The sequence below is a fragment of the Crocodylus porosus genome, unplaced genomic scaffold (assembly GCF_001723895.1).
Source record: "Crocodylus porosus isolate Cpor-Errol unplaced genomic scaffold, CroPor_comp1, whole genome shotgun sequence".
NCBI lineage: Eukaryota > Metazoa > Chordata > Crocodylia > Crocodylidae > Crocodylus > Crocodylus porosus.
The window spans coordinates 89,187,283-89,211,309 of NW_017728886.1; the positions used below are offsets into that span (position 1 = coordinate 89,187,283).

At 42.1% G+C, this 24,027-nt stretch overlaps 1 protein-coding gene across 4 annotated transcripts in view; it reads right to left on the bottom strand.

Annotated features, from left to right (window-relative positions):
- VPS41 (VPS41, HOPS complex subunit) overlaps nt 1-24,027 on the bottom strand; it is a 154,315-nt gene that overhangs the window by 126,895 nt on the left and 3,393 nt on the right. For 2 of the 4 annotated variants that reach the window (XM_019538980.1, XM_019538963.1), the window contains exon 2: nt 20,600-20,638. In XM_019538980.1, coding sequence (XP_019394525.1) covers nt 20,600-20,638 — 39 coding nt within the window. Of the gene's footprint in view, nt 1-18,499; nt 18,553-20,599; nt 20,639-22,551; nt 22,720-24,027 lie in introns of those variants that run through there. The other 2 variants (XM_019538970.1, XM_019538990.1) reach the window with 2 other exon arrangements.

Consider the following 24,027-nt stretch of genomic DNA (forward strand, 5'->3'; position numbering starts at 1 on the left):
AGAGGGCTCTGTACTGCTGGGGAAAAAAAAGCCACCAAGGGCTTCCTGCTGCCAGTTTTCCCCCCTCGCCCTGCAGCGGGGCCCAGCGCTGCATCCCTCCAGCCATAAGCCCCAAGGCAGTGCCGCAAAGTCCCCTCCCCTTGTTCCCATGGCGGAGGAAGAGGACATAGAGAGCCCTGCCCGCCACAGCAGCTGCATGACAGCCCAACCCAGCCTGGGTATAGGGAGCCAGGAGCACAGAGTTCTCTCTCCTTGCCCCACAACAGCCAGTATTATTCCCGGTGCCCAAGTGGGGGCCTAGCATTGCACCCCTCCAGCCCTGAGGCTGCACTGTACGGAGCAACCCCCAGCCCTGCAGCAAGGAAGGAGAGCCTGCTGTGATTGCTCCTGGCTTTCTGCGCCCTGGTTGGGCTGGGCTATCTGAGGGCACAGCTCCTGTAGCCCCAGCTTGAGCTACAGCTGGCTTGGAAGGGCCCTGCCCCAGAAGCCTGGCCAGCCCCTCCACCCACCTTGCCCACAACAGAGGCTGGGACTAGAGCTGGGGCTGCAGGGCTGAGCTGGGAGGGGTGGCTACAGGGGGCTAAGCACTGACAGTGCTAGAGGAGGTTTCGGGTGGGGTTATGGCTATCCCAAAATTCACCTTAGCCCCCATAGCCACCTCTCCCAACCCTGTGGCCACAGCTCTGCTCACCCTGCTCCCACCTGCAGGGCAGCCCCCTCTCAATCCCTCACACTGGGAAGAAGCTTGCACTTCCCGGCTAGATGCCAGCCAGCATGGCCCCCTAAGGCAAAGGGGGCAGGGAGGGAGTTTCCCCTTGGGGAACCTGAGGAGGGGTCTGCCTGGCTGGGGTACAGCAGCCCCTATTAGGGACACTCAGCTTGCATGGGGGCAAGCACCAGAGACAGCAGCTGAGGCTGGCAGACCCTGGCTGGAGCAATAAGCCCCCTCCCTACCTGCTTCACCTCAGGGGGCCACGCTACCTGGTACCTGGCCATGTTCCCCATCCCTGCTCTGGCTACAGCACAGCCCAGCCCAGGGCTGCAGAGCATGCTGTGATGCTGGGGGACTGTGATTTAACTTGAACCAGGAAGGGGTCTGGGACAGAAGTTCCATAACTCAGTTTGACCTCAGTCAGTTAAGTCTGATGCTACATTCAACAAGGCTCATCTTAAACCAGTTTCCACCATTTTTAAATTGGTTTACGTGCACTGAACTTCTGTTCTGTTCTGTTACAGGTTTAAAACCAGCTTCCGATCACTTAAACTGGTTTATATGCAACTTCTGTCCCTAGCCTTAAGCAGGACAGGTCATCCAGTCAGCACTGAGATCCAAGGAAAGACAAAAGGCATAATTGAACAGAAAGGAGAATGAGCTAAGAAACAAAGGAAGCAAGCTAGAGAGAGAATCCAGTTGCAGATCTCTCATAAAAGAATGCTTGAGGTGCAGTATACTGCTCAGGTTACATGGTGTTCATCTGCTACAAAATAGCCTCTCAGTAAAATAGACATTTCCAACAGATACATTTCATATTTAACAGTTTCATTTGATCCTATGTGTACCAATGGATCCCCTCTATAAAATGGTATTTCTGTAAATGATAATATCCCCACTTCCAATTACAATAAAAAATACCATAAAAAAAAAGTATCATGAAGATATCATGTACGTATAAAGCACACTATTCTTTTTTATTTCTTGCCCTGATACATATCATTGCTGTGCCCAGTTAAAACAGCTCCTATGTTCTATACCACTGATGGGCAAAATTATTCCAACACCTACCTCAAAAAAAAAGTGTGCAAGATTTAATTAATATACATAAAGCATAAGTCAGACAGATACGATTTACCTTACCTAATTTTAAAGGTTACATAAACTCCCAATAGAAATAGCTTTAAAAAAAACCCACATTCAAGCTTATCATGAAATAAAAACAACACAAAAACAAGGCTTGTCTTCTGAATTAAAAACCAATACAATTATTTGCAATGTGTTATCACCCATTTTATGCTATACTTTTATACAAAACACACACAAATATATGAAATTATGGTAGATATTCAGTATTTTATTACCATCAACTTATCATGCACATCCTAGAATGAAAGGATTTTTTAAAAAATATTGTTTGAGAGTTTTGTGGCAGAATATGAAAGGGATTAATATAGGGACATCAACAAGCCATGACGTCGCAGTCTACGGCAAAGTGTCAAAATGTCCACCAAAAAACATTTTATTCAGTAAATCCAACACTGAACAAAGTTGTAACCAGTCAGAATGACAAAGTCGAACTACCTGCTTCTACATGCTTAACAGAAGAAAACTGTAACAAAGAAAAAGCAAAAGCGTGGGGGTGGGTTACATTTTACTGCAATTAATACATCCCTGCAATCATTGTTATAAATTTTATACTTGAAATGCATGGGTGATCTCTGCATCCTGGAATAAATGTGCAAAGCAAAAATTGAATTCTGGGCATCTAGTGTTTATAATAAAATTCCACATGTTGCTGAAGTCTGGACATCAAATGTGCAACCAATGTGAAAAGTTAATTCTAGTCTCTTGAGTATTTTGCATAAAAGCATTCATCCACAGGCCATTAGATAAAGTTACTGTAAATAAGTTTTGCCTGTCTTATTTATGAGTGAAAACTAAATCTCTCTTGCACATGCATATACAAAAATATATACTTTCAAAACTCAGCGCACTGAAGCATTCTGCCAGGCCTCAAGAAAAGGTAAATAAAAATGAAAAAACTTCAACTATTAAGCACAACGATGTACCCATTTCATGCTTTTATGACAGGTATCTTTTATATGTTAAGTAACAGCCTAGGGTAAAGGCGAATTCGAGGGAAATTTTTGCCCCTTGCTGTAAACAGAGGAAATGAAAAATTATTTTTTAAACCACGAGATTATTCTATTGCTAAAGACTATATATTGCATTCTAAATGAGAGAAAACATCAAGTCCATTTAATATACTGAAGTTTAGCATTTTTAAGCTATTTTTCTACTAGGAAAAGCTCTTATGGAGCCTGAACTTCTAAGGTAAACACAAGCCAACGTTAATAAAAAGGAAATCAATAATTTGTTAAATTTTAATAATCCTGCAAACCTACAAATAAAACCATCAGCAGCCTGAGTTGAGATGACAGTTAGCTACGTTTCTATGACAACCTGGTAGAATAGTACAAGTCCTGACTTGCAGCAAAGCTAAGATATGAACAGAGTGACATTTACCCCATACAAGAAAAAACTCACAGCTTTCCTTAAAAAAAAAAAAAAAAAAAAAAAAAAAAAAAAAAAAAAAAAAAAAATCAATTTCTCAACTAACATGGATTTTTACTAAGTGTATGGCACTTTTAATTAAAGACAAGTCCTTTAAACCTTCCTAGAGGATTCACAAACATTTGAAAATAAATTTTGTACTACTGTTACTTGAACTGCAGCTTAACATTGAACATTTCTGTTGCATAGAAAACTAACATTTTAGTTTTAAAAAATGCAGAGTTCTGAAATTCTCACCCTATCTTTCACTAAATGTTATTCAAATGAAAACTTAAAAGGAGGTCCAAAGTTCAAATGTTAAAAAAAATATAAAGTTTTACACACCGAGTTTAGGAGCTTTGCAAATCCGATTCAAATCTGGGTTGAAGAAGAGAGGGGAAATAAGGAAAGAAACAGAACAACCAATTTGTTCTGCAGCATAACTAATTACCAATGTGTAGACTACAGGAAGACCAATTTAAACCTCATTTTTCATTTGTTTATCTGCTGTTCCATTCTCCATTTCTTGTGCCGAAAGAGAAAACCACTCGAGATATTTTCCTAGTTACTTGTGAACGTTTCCCACATAGAAAACTGATGCAACTAACCAATCGTATCAAAGCTATAGCTGCTGTCAATACCCAATTCTTTAGGGCAAATGGAAAGATGCTTTTCTTTCCATTCCTCAAAAAACTGTGCGTGGGTAGCTGGTGACCAACTCTACTCAAAAACAAAACAAACAGAAGAGGGCTAAAGATGTGGCACAATGTCTTTAAAGTGCCAATTTAGCTAACAGCTCACTCATCTCTGTTAATACTACAGACCTAACCTACATAGCCTAACTCTCAAGAGATGTTCTTCAAGGGTCAATCCTAGCTTTGTCTACAGGACTACATAGTTAGAACCCCTTGCAAAGAGAAAAACTAAGAAGAGGTCCTTACAGAAACAGTATCAAGAACGAACCTGTAGGCAGTTCAAGTTTTCCCATTAGTGTATATTCATTCCTCCTGCATAAGCTTTACCCACAGGATAGTCTGTCATGGGAACTACATGCTCTACTGGTTGCAGATACCCTAATTATGTTATGGACATTGACAATGAAGTGCCAACCTTCCTGCATGGCTTGTCTTTATAAGTTTCAAAGCCTATGTAGTGTGCTGTAAACAAAGCCTTAGTGGAAATAAACGTAATATTAAAACATTGTTTGTCTTCATTTCTAATGGATTCTAACTAATCCTATGGCCCTATATTTTTAAGCTCAGAACCAGCAAAGCAGATTTTAAGCCTGTGTGAACTTGATGAGCAAGTAATTTTGTTGAAGTGTGTTGACTCACGTGTTCAAAAAATTCTCATGCTAATCTATTCACTCTTACCTGGGCATACCTGGAATGAAGAAGGAAGGGGAAATCTTAACTCTCACCAGCAACTCTCCTTAAACTTTCCTTTAAATACTTCCCAATTTCAAAAAGAACCTGCAGCTTTGCCAAAATGCCACATTTCAAGATATACCCAAAAAGAAAGTTTCTCTCACACAGTATATCTAATTATTTTATGCTTCAGGAACATAAGTAAAGTCTGATACTGTAGTCATTCACTTGGCAACACTTCCAGTTGCTCAGTATTGCCTTCTTTGGAAACGCACAAGCATTTTCCAGGGAGGATGCTACATATTACATTGTAACACCAACTTTTCCTTGCACTTACATAAAGAAAGCATGTAAGCTAGCAATTGTCGATTAGGGTATAATTCACAGCATCCTGGGATGTCCCGAGAGCCCTGGCGGGTGCCACAGGTACAGGGAGGAGGTACGTGAGATAAGTACAGCCACTTCTCTTGAGCACATTCATTGCAACACAGGCTCTGCCGTATCATCTGCTTCTCCTCCTTTGTGGCCCCTTTGCAAGGAGGTAAGCACTATAATAGTTTGTTTTTTTTCAAATGGGGTGCCAGTTAATTCACAGGAATTATGGAGGGCTTCCTCAACTCTAAAAAGCTTGAGAACCACTGACCTAAGGGAACTAGGTAGATTCGGTTGGGCAGCTTTGGACCTTTCAGTAGTGAATCTAAGACCAATAACAGAAATTTGAGCTAGCAAGTTGGTTTATTTGTGCTCTAGTTCTGTCCGCTTTTGTTTAGGAACCATGAAAAACCAAAAAAAGCAAAACCAAAAAAATAACTGACTCCAATTATTCTCTTACTTGTTCTAGGTCTATAAAGATTTAGAGCTTCTTACAGTTATGCACAGTGCATAAAACTTATCCTTTGTGTGCTGGCTCATAGTAGCTTCACTTGTAGCAAGAATTCTTCAAAAGGCAAAAAAAAGATAACAAGACTTCTGTACTTTTGCACAATATCCAGGGAGAATTACTTGCTTCTCTCTATACATGGAAGGACAAAGGTCATCAAAACACATCTAACATAACTCAAGTTATCTAGATAAATCTATGGCTGCCTATACACATACTCGAAAAACTTTACTCTCTTCCACTTCTTTGTAGACTAACATTCATCCTTCTCCCCTCCAAACCACCCCATTGCTGGGACCCCACTATCTTGTCTTCAGACAAGTTTTAGAAAGGGCTGAAGAAGAGTTGGCCCTATGCTGTGCTCAGGGTTTGATGCCTCTGTGTCTCAGGCACAGCCTTCTACTCGTCTTTCAACTTGAGTTATAAAGGGACCATACTCCTTCTAAAACAAGTATTTACAATTTCGAGGGTGCCCAGTGCAGCATTTGAATCTAATTAACTTTTGCAGCTAGATCCCTGACAGGCTGGGGAAAAACAAAAAAGCTACAGCCATTCTGGCTGCAAGAGATAAAATTCCTTCTTGGTTCTGGAAAGGTGATTAGCACTAAGCCCATAGCCAAGTACAGGAGAGCACTAGCCTGATCCTGTGGCTGAGGGAGCTGCTGATCCAGAGGTGGGGGATGGGGACTCCATCTGCAGAACAGAATTTAAACATATGCCTTTCCTCCCCCACAAGGATACAAGGGGCTGAAGGGACATCTGCACCTCTTCTAATAAGCCTCCCAGCATAAGTGATATTATCTCTGCCCTTCTCAGCTAGGGACATCCATTACATATAAACTGGTTTAAGTGATCAGAAACTAGTTTAAACCTGTAACAGAACAGACACTGGGTACATATAAACCAGTTTGAAAACGGCCAAAACTGGTTTGAGATAAACCTCATTGAATGTAGCATCAGACTTAACTGATTTGTCTCAAATCAGTTTATGCAATGTCCGTCTCAGACCCTTTGCTGGTGTAAGTTAAATCATACTCCCCCAGCATCCCAGTATGCTGTCTGGGTTGGGCAGAGCTCTGCTACAGTGAGCGGGGCTGGCTCCTCCCCTCTGTTCTCTAGCCAGAGCAGGGGCAAGTTTTGGTCAGATGCTGGCCTCCCATGGCCCTTGAGGCAAATTCCTCTCTCCATCCCCTCTCCCCTTCCCCACCTCTACTGGAAAACCCTGGGGACTGCAGCTAAGGTTTGCCAGCCCCAGCCAGACCACCATGGCTTGGCTGCAGTCTGGCAGGGATGAAGTTAATTCCTTCCTCTGTCCCCTCTCTCCCCCAGAACCCTTGGGAGTTTGGCTGCAGTCTCTGTGGCTTGCCTGCAGCCACGCAGGGAGGAGATTAATTCCACAGCATATCCCAGAGCAGGGGGATAAAGAGAGGCAAATTAGCCCCCTGTGCACAGATCCAAGCCCTGCACCTGTGAGCCCAGACATAAAACCTGCAGGACCAGACTGGGAGGTGGGAACTGTTGACAAATCAGCACACTTGTTGGAGATGTAGTTAAGGGAAGTTGCAGACAGCTTCACCAAAGAATGTACAGAGCTACATTTACATTATAAAGCAGAATGTGGAAAAGGTGGGAATACCTAAACAAAGCCTTTTTGAATGCCTGGCTGTAAGGAGACACACTGCCCTCAGGATTAGTAAAACTAATTCTTGACATTTTAAGTTAGACTAAGTTGTGCATGCTGTGTTTTACTGAGCTGTATCTTAGCTTAGGCAAAGATTTTTGGTAGTTCCCTGTTGTATGCTTTGCAAATTCCTGTGTTCAATACATGCCTGCTTCAGAGAAAGGACTTTTTCCCCATCCCCATTGCTCAGTCTGGCAGCAACTGCCCCCCACCCCCTAGGCTGGAGGCTGGCATCCCCATGTATTGTGCTAGCCCCAGCTGGTGTCTGACCATGACCCCTCTGCTCCAGCAAGAATGGGTGAGAGTCTTTGCGGGTGTCTCTCTTCCCTCCCCTTTGGCAGTGGCATCCTCTAGCGGCCCCCAGCTTCTGGCTTGAGCCACTGCAGGCATGTGGCTGCATTTCCTGATTTAACAGAGAAAGTCTGTCCAGTTATTAATCAGTGTAAACTGAACAGCTTAGACTAACCTGCAAATAGTGAATCAATTCAGGCTTTTTGAATGTCTGTCCCTAGCCAATAAGAGGGTTGTGGCCATTTTTAGGGCTCACAAACCATTTTTTTCCCCCCTTGTTAACTAGGCAATGCTTCCAACCCTTACTTCTGTGGCACAGTAATTCCCTAACTCAGATCTAGATTTAGATACCCCAAATCAGTATTTCTGAGCACCCATCCATGAAAAGGAGGCCCCCTCAAGTTTGAAAGTGTTAGCCTACATGTCGTGACCAAATTCATGGAGGCAATCAGTGTCTGGATTAAAATTAATCCCCTCCTGTCAATTCCCTAGAGCAGAGGTAACAGCAGCATGGAGCCAGTCCATGAGCCTGATTAGGTGTAGATAATTGCCCCACATACTGCATGCACCCTGAACTGGCCCTGCAAGCAGTGCACAGGGCTGGGGCCAAAACCGATACACATTGTATGCAGCATATTGGTCCAGCCCGAGACCGACATGCAGCACCATGGGCCAGATGATAGGACTACAGAGGCCAGATCCAGCCTGCAGGCCATATCTTTAACACACTGCAGCCCTCAGAGGCACACGTATAGCAGGCACTTGCCACTGGGCATATGGGCTGGCACTGGGTGTGCCGAGGGGCAGGGTGCATCAGTCAGATCCCTTGGATGCTGCAGCACATAGCACAGCAGCCTTCTCAGCAGGAAATGGTGGGTCAGCAAGCTCTGCAAGAAAAGCTGCACCTGTGCAATAAAGCTGACATCCAACTGTTCCACTTGGTCCATCTCCACAAGCAAGGTCATCTGTGTGCTGCTTCTCACTTCTCTTATATGCACTAAGCAAGTCAGCACAGAAAGTGACTCAGTCATCGGCATGCGGCTTTGAGTAAGAAGATGAGGTGAACAGGGCTATAAACTTATCTTCAGTTATTCCACAAATAAAAGAAGGGACCACTCTTATTTTTCCTGGATCCTAAAATCCAGATCTGAAGGGCTATAATAGCCTTCTGCAGCTCAAAAATTATATATCAGTAACAAAATTTCATACCTAGAGACCAACTTAGAGAGGTTTACACTTTCAATATTATCTTCCCAGTGAAAAAAGAAAAGGCTGCAAGTCGTACTCTAAAAAGGAGATGTGGGTGCATCTTAAAACTCACAAAAGAAGGCTCCATTCCTTTTGGTTTTTGACACAGGATTGGTATCTTTATGCCCAGATTTAGGCTACAGCACGACTTGGATAACCTACTAGAACACTCTGTTGGTTAACAAAGACAAGTCTCCAGAGGATAAAGCATGTTGCTACTGTTACCCAGGAAAGTTTCTTTACCCAGAGCAGAGCAATAATCTTTCTTCTGTTAGCTTTTATCCAAAAATTAAGCATCTCTTCTTGAAACATGGTAATTTAGTCCCCAGCAAATTTAAACATATGGTAGCTGACAGATGAACATGTGTAGCTTAAGACAGCGAGCGAGTGATTTTTTGTAAGCTATTGTTTGCCAGTCCTGGAAATAACTGTTAGATTTATACACATCTGTAAACAAGGAGAATAAACTGATCTGTGAACATCGTCAGAAGTGTAGATGAAGCTGAAGGCAAAACAACTGCTCACAGTAACTCTGGACCAATGGGCCTGTTTGGCTGGTCTTATTCCTGGTCTCACGTTGTCAGTGAAAAAGGAAACTACTTTGCTGTGCAAGCTCTAAACTATCAGCTGAACAGCAACACACACCAGGAGATAAAACAACACAAGGAAACAGACAAAGCAGAGTCCACAGATATTCTAAAAGTTGCTTCCTTCTCGAAGACTCTAGATCCATACCGAATAACTCCCTCTCGTACAGGCACAGTAAGACATCTTTATTTCAACAGAAATGGTTGAACTGTGGGTAAAAGGCTACAGGTACTGGCAGGTAGTAGTAGGTACAAGATGGTCAACGTGTACATCGAAAAGAAGGATTTCATAACTCACACATCCAGAGGCATGCTGTTTTTTGCCAAGGAATGGCATAAAGGCAACTCAGCTACTATTCCACCTCATTTGTATGAAGAAAGCAGCAGAAGCAAGAATAGAGCATACACAACCATGGTGGCTACTACATACATTACTATGCTTCTATGCTACTGATTTTGGGAGTAGAACTGAGTTGGCTACAACCATTTCTCACTGAAAAGAAACTGGGAGTAGGGCAGACTATACTCCCAAAGCCTGACCAGTGGCTCCTCTCACAAATCTGTGCCAAACCCCTCAATCCAGCCTGAACACCTGCCAATACCCAGGCCCAAGCATTCTAAACTGGCAGAGACTTGTCCCTGTTTAAAAGAACTGGTTTTATCCTCTATGGAAAGTTGCAAGCAGAGAATTCACTGCACCTTCAGCCAAGAGCTCAATTTCTGGTCAAAGCCCAGATGTTATTCCTGATACAAAACCATTTTGTACCAAGCTGTTATTGACTACATGCAGTTTGGTACAACTTCAAAAACACCAAAACTCATTGTGAATAGGACAATTTCACTATTTACACAGAGTACAATGCTGACCCTAGGGCTGGTCATTGGTCCTGTTTTATACTGAAACGTACTCTTTTTAAACACTTTGTCTTCTGTCCATTTCTAATGGAGGAACAGATCACAAAAAAGTCCTGTTTTTTTACTTCACTGGGGAAATACATGTCAATCATTTATCCTTGCAATTCTATTGGCTGTGCCTAGTAGAAGTAGGGCAGCACACAGCCAGGAGAAGCAGAGTTTCCAGCCAGGGAGGAAGGAGGCCTTTTTGCGGAGACTGTGGTGAATCAGTAGGGGGTGGTCCTGTGTTGAGCCACCCGCCTCACTGCACCCAACCACCTTCCAGGCTTTGAGTGCCCCCCTGGGGGTGCCTCACATCTGGCTGGACCCCTTCCTGCAGCACACCCGCAAGCCTGGGGGTACCACCCAGAGTCTGGATTTACCTTGGCCCTGTGCCCCCTGGGAAGCACAGGCCTAGTAGTCCTTGAGGGGTAACTTGACCCACTGCAAGAACTTGGGGTGCTTCCTTCAGTCTGAAGCACAAAAGGTGGTCTCCCTTAGTCAGCCAAACCAAGGGGACCCCAAGGCGTAATGTAGACCCTCTCCCAGTAAGTCTCCCATGCTAGGTACAGAGAGAGACTTTACTGGTTACAAGGAATAGGTTTGGAATAGGGTACAGGGTAGAGCAACACAAGAGGAATACCTTAGCGCAACCAGGGGCATGGTAGCCATTGATAATGCATTTGAGTTACTACAAGCTATCTATCTAGATAGATCTCAAGTAGCTCACTCACAAGTATCATCCAGAGGCAGGTAGAAATTTCCTCTGGAGGCAAGCAGTTCATTAACCATGAGTTTCAAGAGACAGCGCAAGTTTCAGATGATCCAGCTTCTCTGAGAGTCCTCATCATAGTTTCTGTCCCCTTCCTGGGCCGTCCTTAACTTATATAGACCTTATGACCTCATTTACCTGATCCAATGAAGTCCAGCAACTGTTGGCTGACAGCCAACCAATTCAGAATGCATCACTGGTTGCCAGGTAGACTGGCAGGGTCTCTAGCCCTCTCCCAGGTGTGTGAGGCCAGTCATGTAGGCGGAGGGAGCAGGTTCCCCCCTCCCTCAGGAATATATCCAGCTCAGGTTACAACTCAGGGTTACCTGAAGCCACTGGGCCCAGGGGTGTCTGCCTTGTGCAGTGACCATAGTAACCCAATTGTCAGATTGGTCACACACCTGATAAGAGTTTGGGGAGAAACAGAAATGGCATTCTGCCACAGGGATCATGCCCCTTACTGGCCAAGAAGACTGGTGGCCCCAAACATCACTGCTGATTAGATGAGGTGGGGGCTCCACCTCTCACTACTGATTGGCCAAGGAGGCTGCCCCTCACTAAGGGTGATGTCCTGCATTCTGGGGAAGTGTCAGTGGCCACCCTATATAAAACAGAGAACTGCAAGTAACTGGACTTGACGGTACATGCCATTAGGATCCACTACCTCAGTATGACTGAAGGTGGGTACAACCAAGAGCAGAGAACAAACTGACAACAGCACACACCTAGATCTAGAGAAATAAGAGCTTGTATAATGCCAACAGAGCTACTGCTCTTGTTCCCACTTTGATAACTGGGAGTTTGGCTAATGAATTAAAGAAGAGAATCAAACCAAGACAGCTAAGTGTGACAGTGTCATATAGTCACAGTTTGTGATGCAACAACAACAATATCCTCACATTTACATTGCACTGTATGCTCTTGAAGAAGTCTGAAAATTTGCAGCTTTGGTGCAACATCACATCGCTATTACAGAGCTGCAGTGTAATAACATTATCATATATAAAGCTGCATCACTACCTTGCAGTCCAGTTCCGAGTCAGATACTGCATTTTTCCTGGGGGAAATTCTTGTGTGTCAGGTTCACACAGACAGACGTTCACATGCATTGTCCAGGATTTCAATTTGCATCAAAACAGGAGTGACACAGCCCTTTACATGCACTGTCCTTCCAAGCTCCATTGTTGCTCCTTTGCCAGCAGGTGGTCAGGGAGCACACACAGCTTGATAGGTTTTTCCCTACAATGAACTGCAATTAAGGTAAATGAGATGGAATTAACGTAACACGCACAGGAATGAAAAAAAACCTAGTATGTTTTATACAGCATATTTCACAAGTCCTTGAAACGGAACAATCAGAACTGCCTAAAAAATGAAGGCTGTATTTACAGCCTTTTAGAACTCCTACACGGAACTTTTCCAAATACTAGAGAAAGCAATGCCATGAGATACGACTGCATTAGCTAAAAGCATTGGAGGGAGGGGAGAGGGGGTTTGATGATTTATTTAAAAATAAAGAACAGGGGAGATATCAATATCATGTTTTAAAACTTATAAATTCCTGAGATCTGGCACATTACTGAAGGTTTTTTCTGCATGACCTCTTTAAAAAAAAATCAACTGAACTAAGATTTTTACCCTGAAAATGGCTTTATTTATTTCCTTATGTATTTATAGATGGCAACAGCTTCGGTAGAAAAGAAAGGGGCAAACAGGGATGCTTGAGCTTCTCGTTATCAAAGATTTTCACTTAATATTCATAAAACACGCAGCCTTCATAAAACTTAATCTCTCCTTCTGTCTTATAGTAGCAGAATTTCACATTCATTATAGGAAAATAAAAAAAGCTGGAAGCACCAAACTGAATTACGTGCCTTAAAACAGGATCAAATTAATAATCTATTTGATATAAGAAGGGATGTAAAAATATATCCAGATACTTCCCCCCCAGGAAAAACAAATATACTTTTCATTTCCTTTCAGCATCACAGAATAACCTCTCTCACTATTGAAGCATTCCATCCAAGCAGACAGGTTCCTACACTAGTCTTTTCTTTTCATGGACCTTTTAGCTGGTGGTAGTGATCTGGGTTAGGTAAGAAGCTGTTTTATCATCCATGTAAAATTAAGATTTCAACATTTTTCCTGTTCCATATTAGGAGGAGTTCAAGTCCTTTCTATGAAAACACCATCAACAACAGAACAAGGGGACATCCAGAAGAATCTAGTGTTAGGTCACAGAAGATGAGTTCAAGTCCTTGGTCTAACTCAGCAAGAATTAGTACCTACGTTCTTACAGAATGTTTCAGTTTTGGCAAAAGCCTTTTCTGACCAAAACAAAGGTGGATGATTTCTAGCTATATCTGGTGGCAACATGGAAAGTCCTGAAATCTCCATGCTGTCCATTAAAGCAACTCTAAGGACTTTTAGGAAGGTTCTCCCCATGTATTACAATTTACAATACATGGAAATCAAACAAGCTTTGTGTTCACTCATCCTTCACAGATTCACAGAAGTTTAGGGCTAGAAGGGACCTCATGAGATCATCAGGTCCAGCTCACCCGCTCTGGGACAGAAAGACTGCTGGGGTCATATAATCCCAGCAAGGTGAGCATCCAGTCTCCTTTTGAAGATCTCCAGGGTAAGCGCCTGCACCACCCCCGCTGGGAGTCTACTCCAGAGTCCGGTCTCATGAACTGTGAAGCAGCTTTTCCTTACATCCAGTCTGAAAACTTCTTCTAGAAATTTATGACAGTCGTTTCTGGTTTTCCCCTGGGGCATCTTGGTAAATAGTTGCTCGCCTAGCCCCTGATATATTTGTAAGTTGCCATCAAATCCCCCTGAAGTCTTCTCTTTTCTAAGCTGAATGGTCCTATGTCTGTCAGCCTTTCCTCACAGGGCTTGCTCTTTAGGTCCCTAATCATACAAGTGGCTCTTCTTCAGACTCTCTCAAGCTTCTCCACATCCTTCTTGAAGTGTGGTGCCCAGAACTGGACACAGTATTCCAGCTGTGGCTTCACCAATGCCAAGTACAGCGGGAGAATAACTTTCTTAATTTTGCTTGATGTGCATTGGTTGATGCATGCCAATGTATGGTTTGCTCTGCTAACAGGGGGATAGTTGTGCAAAGTCTTCTCAAGGACCTTGTAAGGTACACCAGAGCTATTAAGTTTCTATATAAGCCTCTAATAGTCACTTCTAAGAGGCAACACAACCTCTGAAGAATCTCACCCACCACATACTATTCTTTCCACTGTTTTAGCAGATCTAACCATGTGTGTTGAAGTGACATCCATAAAGCAAAGAGAACCACCACAGAAATGTCCACAATACTTTTCAAGTATAGTTTGATCATTACCCACAGTTCTTTCTTCATTCCTAGGAAAAGGCTTCTAGACTTTTGTTCTTCTCCAAGTGATAGAGGACCTCCTCTACTGTGAAGGGCAAATAATTCAATTTCACTCTGGTTCTTCCACAAACAGCAAATCCCAAAAGGTTTCTCACATTTGGAAACCAGATTTCAGGCTATTCTCTTGTTCATCCAGTTGAAGTTACATGCTGAAAACCTTGTGGGACCACATCAAATAAGTGTATGGTGGCCACTGCACTGACGCATCCCCAGAATACCAGACATCCACAGCGAGGGGCAAGCCCCTTTGGTCAATCAGTGGTGAAGGGTGGGGCTGCCACCTCCATGGCCAATCAGCAGCGAGACGTGGGGTCACCACCTCCCTTCCTCCCTAGTTGCCTCAGAAACCTCCTCATGGCTGTGCACCTCTAGGCACAGCCAACAGAATCACAAGGACAAATAACTGACATGTATTTCTACTAATGAACTGAAAAACAGGCCTTTTGTTGTCGTTCCTCATTCAGAAATGGACGGGGGACAAAGGGTTTAAGAAGAGGATGGTCTAGTATAAACCAGGACCAATGGTCACCCTAAATAACAGGTAAATTTAGTGAAGGTACATAGGACTGAATGGGCATGGAGACTAAACCATCCTCTTCTGCTGATAGAGATGGTCCCTCAGCAAAAATTTGTGGAACACCAGTTGGACAGTGCAACAAAATATATGGAAGAACTACAGCAGACCTGTCACCACAGATACAAAGATGACACCGTTCTTTCCAGGGCTGACACAGCACTTTCCATAAGAAGCAGCAATTAAAAATATCTGTTGCAAATTCATTAAAAGCCCTCTCATGCTTCTCACCTGCATAAAAGCATTATTTTAGCATTCTCTACCTGGCTGCAAAATGAAGGAGACACTGAGCCCAATCATTCTAAAACTTAAAGGTTTAGAACCTCATCTGTAATTGATGCCACCAAAAAAAAGAAAAAAGCAATCTTCACCATTTTAATGGTGAAAACTGCTGTACCCATGGGTAAGGAAATTAAGTGAGTAACCTCTAACCTAGGGGTTCTCAATCCCCAGGACAGCTGTCGGACTGGAAGTAGCCACAGGCCGACAAACTGCAGCCCCCTAGAGTCAGACAGAGAGGCTCCTCCTGCAGCACCCATGACAGTGCAGGGTTTGGCCCACCCCCATGCCTGGGGGTCGGGAGCTATCCTTACCCGTTTTCTGGCCAGAAATTCCTGCTGCAGTCAGCTACAACTGCTGGGCCGTGGCATAAAAGCTTCGGAAACCCCTGCTCTAACCCACTCCAAATAGACGAATTCTTTATAAGCAAAATTACCAAAATACACTTTTTGGTCGTAGAATTGATAAATACAGATTTGAATGTTAAGATTTCTCACAACAGTTTTGTTTTCTTATGATGCATTTTCTGCAGGGGATTTATTTAATCCCTTGACCTCTTTGGAAAAATGTAGGTATACACTAGAGCAAGGAATTATGATGATATGGCTTCCCGTGAACAAGTATTAAAATGGTTGCTTTCAAAGGATGAAATAATATACAGATGAAAGGAAGGGAAGACAGCATTTTATTCCTATCATGGCAATTCTGAAAAGAACACCAATTTCAGATCGAGTCCTACAAGTCCTGAAGAAATAGATGTAAGCCAAGTCATGAATCAGAAGTCATGTACAGATGGCATACTGCATGTGAGCAATCACTGTAAGTGATGCATAAAAGTTCATGATAGCATTATTTGGTGTAATTCCACCTATTTTATCTCATGGGAAGTTGTGTGCAGACCAAAAAGAACCATTGGAAACTACTGATTCATTTCAGCCTTCAGCTGCATACAATCAACTAAACTCCTGTAGAGAAGCACTGCATTTACAACACAATATATTTCACTTTCTTTCTAATCTCCCAAGCTAATTGCAATTGTAAAAAAAATTCAAAACAACTCATATTTCAACAAAACCAAAATTTCTACTTCCATTTTTCTTTTGCTTAATATTTCAACATGTTTACCTTAACACTACTTAACTGCTAGCTGTTGCCACCTTCTGATCTGCTGTGTATGAGTGCCTTTCAGTGCATTTTTGTGAACAGTGGCTTACAGAGCTACTTTCATCCACTCACTGAAATGTAGAGCTAAAGAGGAAATTAATGATTTTTTTCTTCCCAGCCCTGCTCCTTCCAAGTCAGTGAATTAGTATTTTGGGTAGACCACATCAGAATACTCTGTTGACACCAGTAGCTTTTCAATCACTTTTAATTTACGTAACATTCACAGCATTTTCCATAACATGCTAATAGGAGAGCTGACACTTCTAGTTAATATTAATAGCTCATTAAAAGAACTATCTAATTTTGCACAAAACAGCAGATATTAAAAGAATATAGCTCCAGAACCAGTAACCCATTTTTCTTGGAAGTCAATCCTCTAACGATGTATATTATAATGCAAGTTACTAGTCACTGCAAATTTGTTTTTTAAAATTAATGTATGTAAAGATTCCATTTAAACTTCAATAAATTATTTACATTGCTCATCCAACTGAGTCAAATTGATAAATTATTTGCATGATATTTTTTCTCATTAGCAGATTTTTTTTTTTTTTTTTTATTGCATACCTTCCCCTTCTTCTCTATCCACTGAAAAATCCTAGTTTCACTTTAAGCTACCTCTCTGGCTTGCAAATATGTGAAATAACATAAATTTTCAAACCTGAGTGCAACCATTCTCCCTTCCCCTTTGTTATCAAAGTAATTTGGAGAAAAATGAAAACTTTTGTAGCCCTGGAATCTCTGATCAGGACCTCAGCTGCAAAGTTGAGGCACAACCCAAGTAATATGAACTTAAAATCAAGAACAATGTTAACAGGTCCCTCACGCTAGCATAACCCTAACACTCTCCACACAAAGAGGCATCATTATCAAGCTAATAACTTGGCAGACCATTTATTAATTACCTAGCAAAAACCTAATTAAAAAAGTTTCAGGGAAATCCAGCTCAATTGCAAAAATAACAAGATACAGAAATAGATTCTCTTTCTTAAAGTGAAATTTAAGGAGTGAGAAATTCTGATTCAGGCTATACATAATTTATTCAGACTTTCTTCTCCACAGTTTATGAACAGCCAAGAGTCAGTTTACTTTGTTCTCTATTTTTAAGGCCCCATCAGTTATGACAGCCCTAACATGAAGCTCCAGATGCTACAAAATAACATTAAGCCCACCAGTGCTACTACATTGTACCTAGGATTTTTTTTTCAGTGAAACAAACCTGTTCTATCTTAAAATGCAACATACTTGATCATTATCATGGTGGAGAAAAATGAAGAGAGATGTATTTCATACATGCAATTTAAGAAATAACAGAAGTTAAAAAAAAGTTAGTGCTTCAAGATTGCAGCAAAAATACATTGCAGCAAAAGTAGTTTTTTCTCCTGAGAATTAAATACCATTTTAGATATACTGTTTACTCATCATATCATGGAAAGAATAAATAGTAGCCTGTCTACTTGAGAAGAAAAAGCTCATAATACCCCATATCATATGTGAGGATATGAAATAAGAGGGCAAATTGTAGTGTAGTTAGAAAGAAATCTCTGCTACAAATTGCATGAAGTGTTGACACAAATAACTAGTGCCATCTCCCCAGAAAGTCTCTACGAAGATGTGCTCCCTCTACTAATTTATAACTATGCATTTCAGACATTTTAATTTAAACAGCTGGAAAATATTAATCTTATTTAAAGGGACAGAGGAAAACTGGCCAATTTAGGAAGCAGACACAGTAAGCAAGACAGTCTTTTTTTCTCTTCACAAACAATATAAAAACAAAAAGAACAAACAAACAACACATCCAAGGCCTCACTGCAAATCCCTACCACCAATTCCATACAAACAGTATCAAGATGCCTGTTAAGGAACATGCCACACAGAGCAAACTGTTTGGGTGACAAGTTACGATTAGCAGATTAAGGGCTCAAGGGGCATCAAAAGCTGCGTAAAATGAAGAGTTCCCAGCTTCACAGGATCTTTCCAAAGAGAAATTGAGACAACGGGACAGTAGTGCAAAGCTACAGAAATGCCATACTGGGTTGTGAGCAGCCAGGTTTTGGACCACTGAAGGATCGAAGCACTAACCAAGATCAGAAGGAGCAGCAGAAACCAGAGCCAAGATGGGTCAGGAAGCCAGCAGGTCAGTCCAAGAGCAGGGTCTAGGAACAAACCAAGTATGGGTTGGATGATGCAAGGTGGATAAAAAAACTGGCTGATTCTCTGGGCTCAGAGGGCAGTAATCGATGGTACAATGGCTAGTTGGCAGCTGGTATCAAGTAGAGTGCCCCAGGGGTCAGTCAGTCGTGGGCTCAGTTTTGTTCACTGTGTTCATCAGTAACCTGGAAAATGGGATGGAGTGCACTCTAAGTATATCTGCAGACAACACCAAGCTGGAGGGAGTAGTAGGGCTACTGAAGTGTAGGGCTAGGATTCAAAGAGACCTAGACAAACTGGAAGATTGAACCAAAAGAAATCTCATGAGGTTCAATAAAGACAAGTGCAAAGTCCTGCGCTTAGGATGGAACAATCCCATGCACCAGTGCAGCCTGGGGACTGTGGCTAAGCAACAGGTCTGCAGAAAAGGACCGGGGGGGGGGTCACTGTGGACAAAAACCTGAATATAAGCCAGTATGCCCTTGTTACAAAGAAGGGTTACAGCACACTGGGCTGCATCAGTAGGAGTGCTGCCAGCAGATTGAAGAAAGTGATTTTTCCCCTCTTCAGATGTAGCCTCACCAGTGCTGGAGTACTGTAACCAGTTTTGGGTCCCCCACTAAAGAAATTATGTGAACAAATTGGAGCAAGTCCAGCAGAGGGCAACAAAAATGGTTAGATGGCCGAGGCACATGACTTCTGAAGAGAGGCCAAGGGAACTGGGCTGAGTCTGGAGAAGAGAAGACTGAGGGAGATTTCACAGCAACCTTCAACTTCTTGTCTATTTGTATCTTCCAGAAATGGATGGAGCTAGATTGTTCTCAGTGGTGGCAGATGACAGAACAAGGAGCAATGGTCTCAAGTTACAGTAACTCCCAGTAGAAGGACAGCAAAAGTACTGGAACAGGTTACTCAGAGAGGTTTTTAACATCCAGCTACAAAACCTTTGTCTGAGATGATCTAGTTGGGGATAGTCCTGCTTCGAGCAGGGGGCTCGATTAGATGACCTCATGAGATCCCTTCCAACCCTAACTTTCTATGGTTCTATGATTAATATTATCACAACTGAGCTGAGATTTTTAGCTAGAACTAGAAACAATCTTTGAAACAGAGTAAAACAGGGATGGGCAATTATTTGGGTTAGGAGGGAAATATAAGGAGTTTTGGTGAGATGCTGGGGGAGGAGTGCGTGTGGGGAAGTGTGGGGAGATGCCAATTGATCCAATCCAGCCCACCAGCCACCACTGGAAGCCTGAAGAGGGAGGCTGTGTCCTATGCCACTCCACTCCACCCTGCTGCAACGGGGCCAGGCTGGGCTGGGCAGCATGCAGACTCCCTGACATCCAAAACCCTAGTTAAGAACAGTATGTTCTACTGCACCAGTATCTGGAAGAGGCAGTTTTAACTCATTATAGCTTCCATTTCTGCACTCTCCTAACAATCTAAATCATAGCTATATTTTAACTTAACCCTAGATCAGTGATTCTCAACCAAGATGCTGCAGCACTTTGTGGTGCTGCGAGATCCTTTTAAGGATGCCATGCAAATATTACCACTAGCAGTCTGATCTGTTATGGCCTTTCCAAGTATTTTGTAATAAAAGACTTACTCTGTTATTTGTCCACAGTCAAAAAATAAATGAAAGCTAAGAGCTGGCATTTTCTGATGGGTGCCACGAAGCTAAAAAGATTAAGAACCACTGCTGAAGGTTGTGAAATTAGTATATTATACTATATAATGACCTGACACTGTCAAATGTATCAGTTTCACATCCTAAAATGATTTACTTTGTTAAAATTGTTTGATGGCATTTTTTTCATATGATAGCAGTATCATTAGTAGCAAAACTACTACTTCTTTTGAACTGTTCACCCACAGCTCAAAGCCACCTATGATAGCACAAGCGCAACTTTCCCTTTAAAAGTGCAGCTGCCAAAACAGAAATGAACAAAAGTTGCGTTTTCGCCACATGTTAATAAAGAACTGATGTAATATAATATTTAGCCATGAGGCACCTTTACACAAACTTACCTCAGATTCATCTGTAGATTCTTCCATAGAAACAGGTTCCTGAAAATGACATAAGAGCAAAATGAAAATAAAAAATTAAACGTATACATACATACTGTGAATGTACATATGTACAAATGGTTAAGTACCATTTTTGTCTTGAAAGTTTTTAGAGGCAAAAGATAAACAGAGTTTGGAGTAATTATGACTATTAAAGATGGTAATCCTTTCTCTCTCTCTTGTACCTGCATACCCATTTTGTTTTTAGGGCCTCTAATCTAGCACCACACTGACACTCAGTGGCACCGGTTGGCAATGGTGCTATTATTGGCTTCATTTAAGCAAATGGCAACCAAAAGCACATCCTTCTACCAGCGTGCATCATCTAGGCAAGGCCAGGTACCTGTGAAATTTCTCTGTCTCTCTTGGGCTGTCAAACAATTTCCTGCATCTTGGAACCTGGGACAGAGCTGTATTCTCCAGTTATCCATGAGCCAGACTTTGTGCTCATGGATAGCGTAGCCACTAGTCAGCTATTAAATCCACTGTCTTATTTAAATGAACTAGTTTTAAACTGTTTCCCATAGAATTCCAGCAAGGAGAAAATGTAACAACTTTCCTTCTCTCTCTCCAAGCCCTCTACCTTCAGACTGAATGCTTTATTCAAACCTTCAAAGAAACTGTGCCTTTAAAACACTGTCGTCTGGCAAGACAATGAATCTTACTGTCCTACAAAAAAAATTGAGTCTACTCTTGCTAATCTCTCACCTGTCCACTGGTAAAATCTGCTGATGCAAAGCCTCCTCAAAGAGGTCAGCAAAATGAAGATTTACTTAACGTATTTATAGTTATCAATAGCAATAAAAGGTTACAACTAATATGCTGACAGTGAACGTAAGCATTTTAACAGAAGCACATGATATAAACAAAGAACGAACGTGAGAGAAGAAGGCATTTCAAATCTTATGAAGTAATATTTTGACAATAAGATAAATAGGTGCAACATGTCACATGAAAAGAGAGAGAGAGAGAGAGAGGGGGAGAGAGAGAAAAAGTTACAGACAGCCAAAAGATAAATGGAATGGAAAGAAAATCTAATACTGATCATTACTACTGTCATCTTTAGTTTGCTGGTCACATTTATTTATTTGCTCCCTGTTTATAAAGCGCTCTTATTGTATGTAACCTTTAAGCAAAAGTAAATGCCTTCTCTATACTAGTGGCTGATCATCTTTAGTAACCAGCCAAAACAGTCGGGGGAAGCACAGCATTGCCATTTGCGGCTCCACGCACAGCATTACCATGCTGAACAGCCTCAGCTTCCCCAAGCTTTAAAGACTGAAGCCAGACCCTTCTCCAAGATGCAGCCCTAAAATGAGAAATAGCTGCTTCTTCTCTATTTATGTCATGACCTAGGAAAAGGAAAGACAAGTATGCTAGAAAATGGGGAAGAGCAGAAAGGAGATTTAATACTAGTGTTCTTCCAAGCAGAGGTTTTAATCTTTCTTTTTCTCATGGCTTCGAATCTCCTACAAATGGCATAGAAAGATCAGTTCAGTAAGTACCATTTTGAGAATCCCAATACATTTCTTTGCAAAATATACAGGGGTATTATAGGTTGTAGCCATATTAGTCTAAGGACAAAGACATACAAGGTTCTTTAGGTATATCTGATATCTTTTATTAAACCAACTAAAATAGTTGGAAAAAAGTCTTCTTTACAAGCTTTTGGGTATAAATACCCTTCATCAGGCTGTTCATTCCATCCAGGAAGACCACACACCAACTGTGGATGCTTCCTCAGCCTGATGAAGGGTACCCGAAAGCTTGCGAATTAGATATTTTCCAACTATTTGAGTTAATCTAATAAAAGAAATCAGTTTTACCCAAAGAACTTTGCAAAATATGGCCACTATTAAAAAAAAGTTTACTTGAATTGAATTAAGCCTAAAATTTAGTTACCAGGGGCTTTCCTTAAATTTGAATGGTTTACAGTATAGTTATACAAGCAACCTCTTCTAGGAGATGTGCAGAGGGTTTATTTGTTCACTTGTTTTCATCAGCATAGCTAGAGCCATTGCCCAGATGGAAGAACCAATGCCAGAAGAAGGTTACACGTCACCATAACTGAACCTATATTAATGTTTTTGCTGGCACAATCCAAACAGTAAGAAACGTATTTGTTCCACCCTCATAACACAACTCAAGTGCAATGGAAAATAAAAGGGAGCGTATAGCACCATACCTAGAGTCATAGCCCACCACCGTTATTAGAGTAAGAAGAGCCCCAAGTCCATAGATTCATGGATTAGGGTCAGAAGGGACCTCGGCAGTCATTGAGCCCAACCCCATGCCGTGGGCAGCAAAGAGTGCTGGGGTCAGATGACCCCAGCCAGATGCTTGTTCAGTCTCCTCTTAAAGACCTCCCAGGTAGGGGAGAGCACCACCTCCCTTGGAAGCCTGTTCCAGACTCTGGCAACCTTTACCGTAAAGAAGCTCTTCCTGATGTCTTACTTAAACTGCTCTCTGTCAGTTTGTGGCCATTGTTCCTAGCTACTCCAAAGGATGCTGCGGTAAACAGAGCATCTCCTATCCTCGTTGACCCCTGCCCTCCCCCCCCAGATGAATTTGTAGATGGCCACAAGATCATCATGACCTGTTCTACACAAGCAGATCCCTGTGGACCCACAGAGATTAATTTAAATCTATGTGGACCAACCAGCAGACCATATCCAGCCCCACAGGGGTTAACTGCAGCCTTCCACCTCCTCCCCTGCATTGCTGTTCTGTTGCTACTGGGAGTGAGGGAGTGGTCTCCAGGCTCGACATCCCTCCTCCTGCTTTCCTTCCCTGCCTCTAGGGGACAAAACAGCCTACAGGGCTGAGAGCACCTGTGTCCAGGGACAGGTAGGGGGAAACAGATCAGAAGGCCCCAGAGACCAAAGCTGGACAGCCCTGATTTAAAATAAGTGAGGTTCCATGAAGGCCCAAGGATCCATCTGATGAGAACAGGTTAGAAGATTTGGGCCCAAAAAATCAAGATATATAAAAAAAATCACAAGGTATTTCAGAAGATGACTCATGCTACACCCAGAAAACTTATTACTATCAAAGGTGTATCCACTGTACTTCAACAGATATTTAGATACCACTGAAGGGTGCTGTTAACAACACCTTTTGAAGAAAAGAATACTGCAGTTCATTAAAGGAAATGCCATATAAAAATGAGAAAGGAAAGCTTGGTTAGAAAATGCCCACACGGTAGGAATTTAGTGGCCATCTTAGGCATTTAGAATTGACAGGTATCCTGCTAACTCACTATGCTAGCAAGCTACCTTGAAAAGCATTCTGCCTGATTTCTCCCATTCCCACAGGTAACACTGGAATAGTAACTGCAGTCATGACTACTGCAGGGTTTTCTTGGCTTTTTCTTTAAAAAAAAAAAAAAA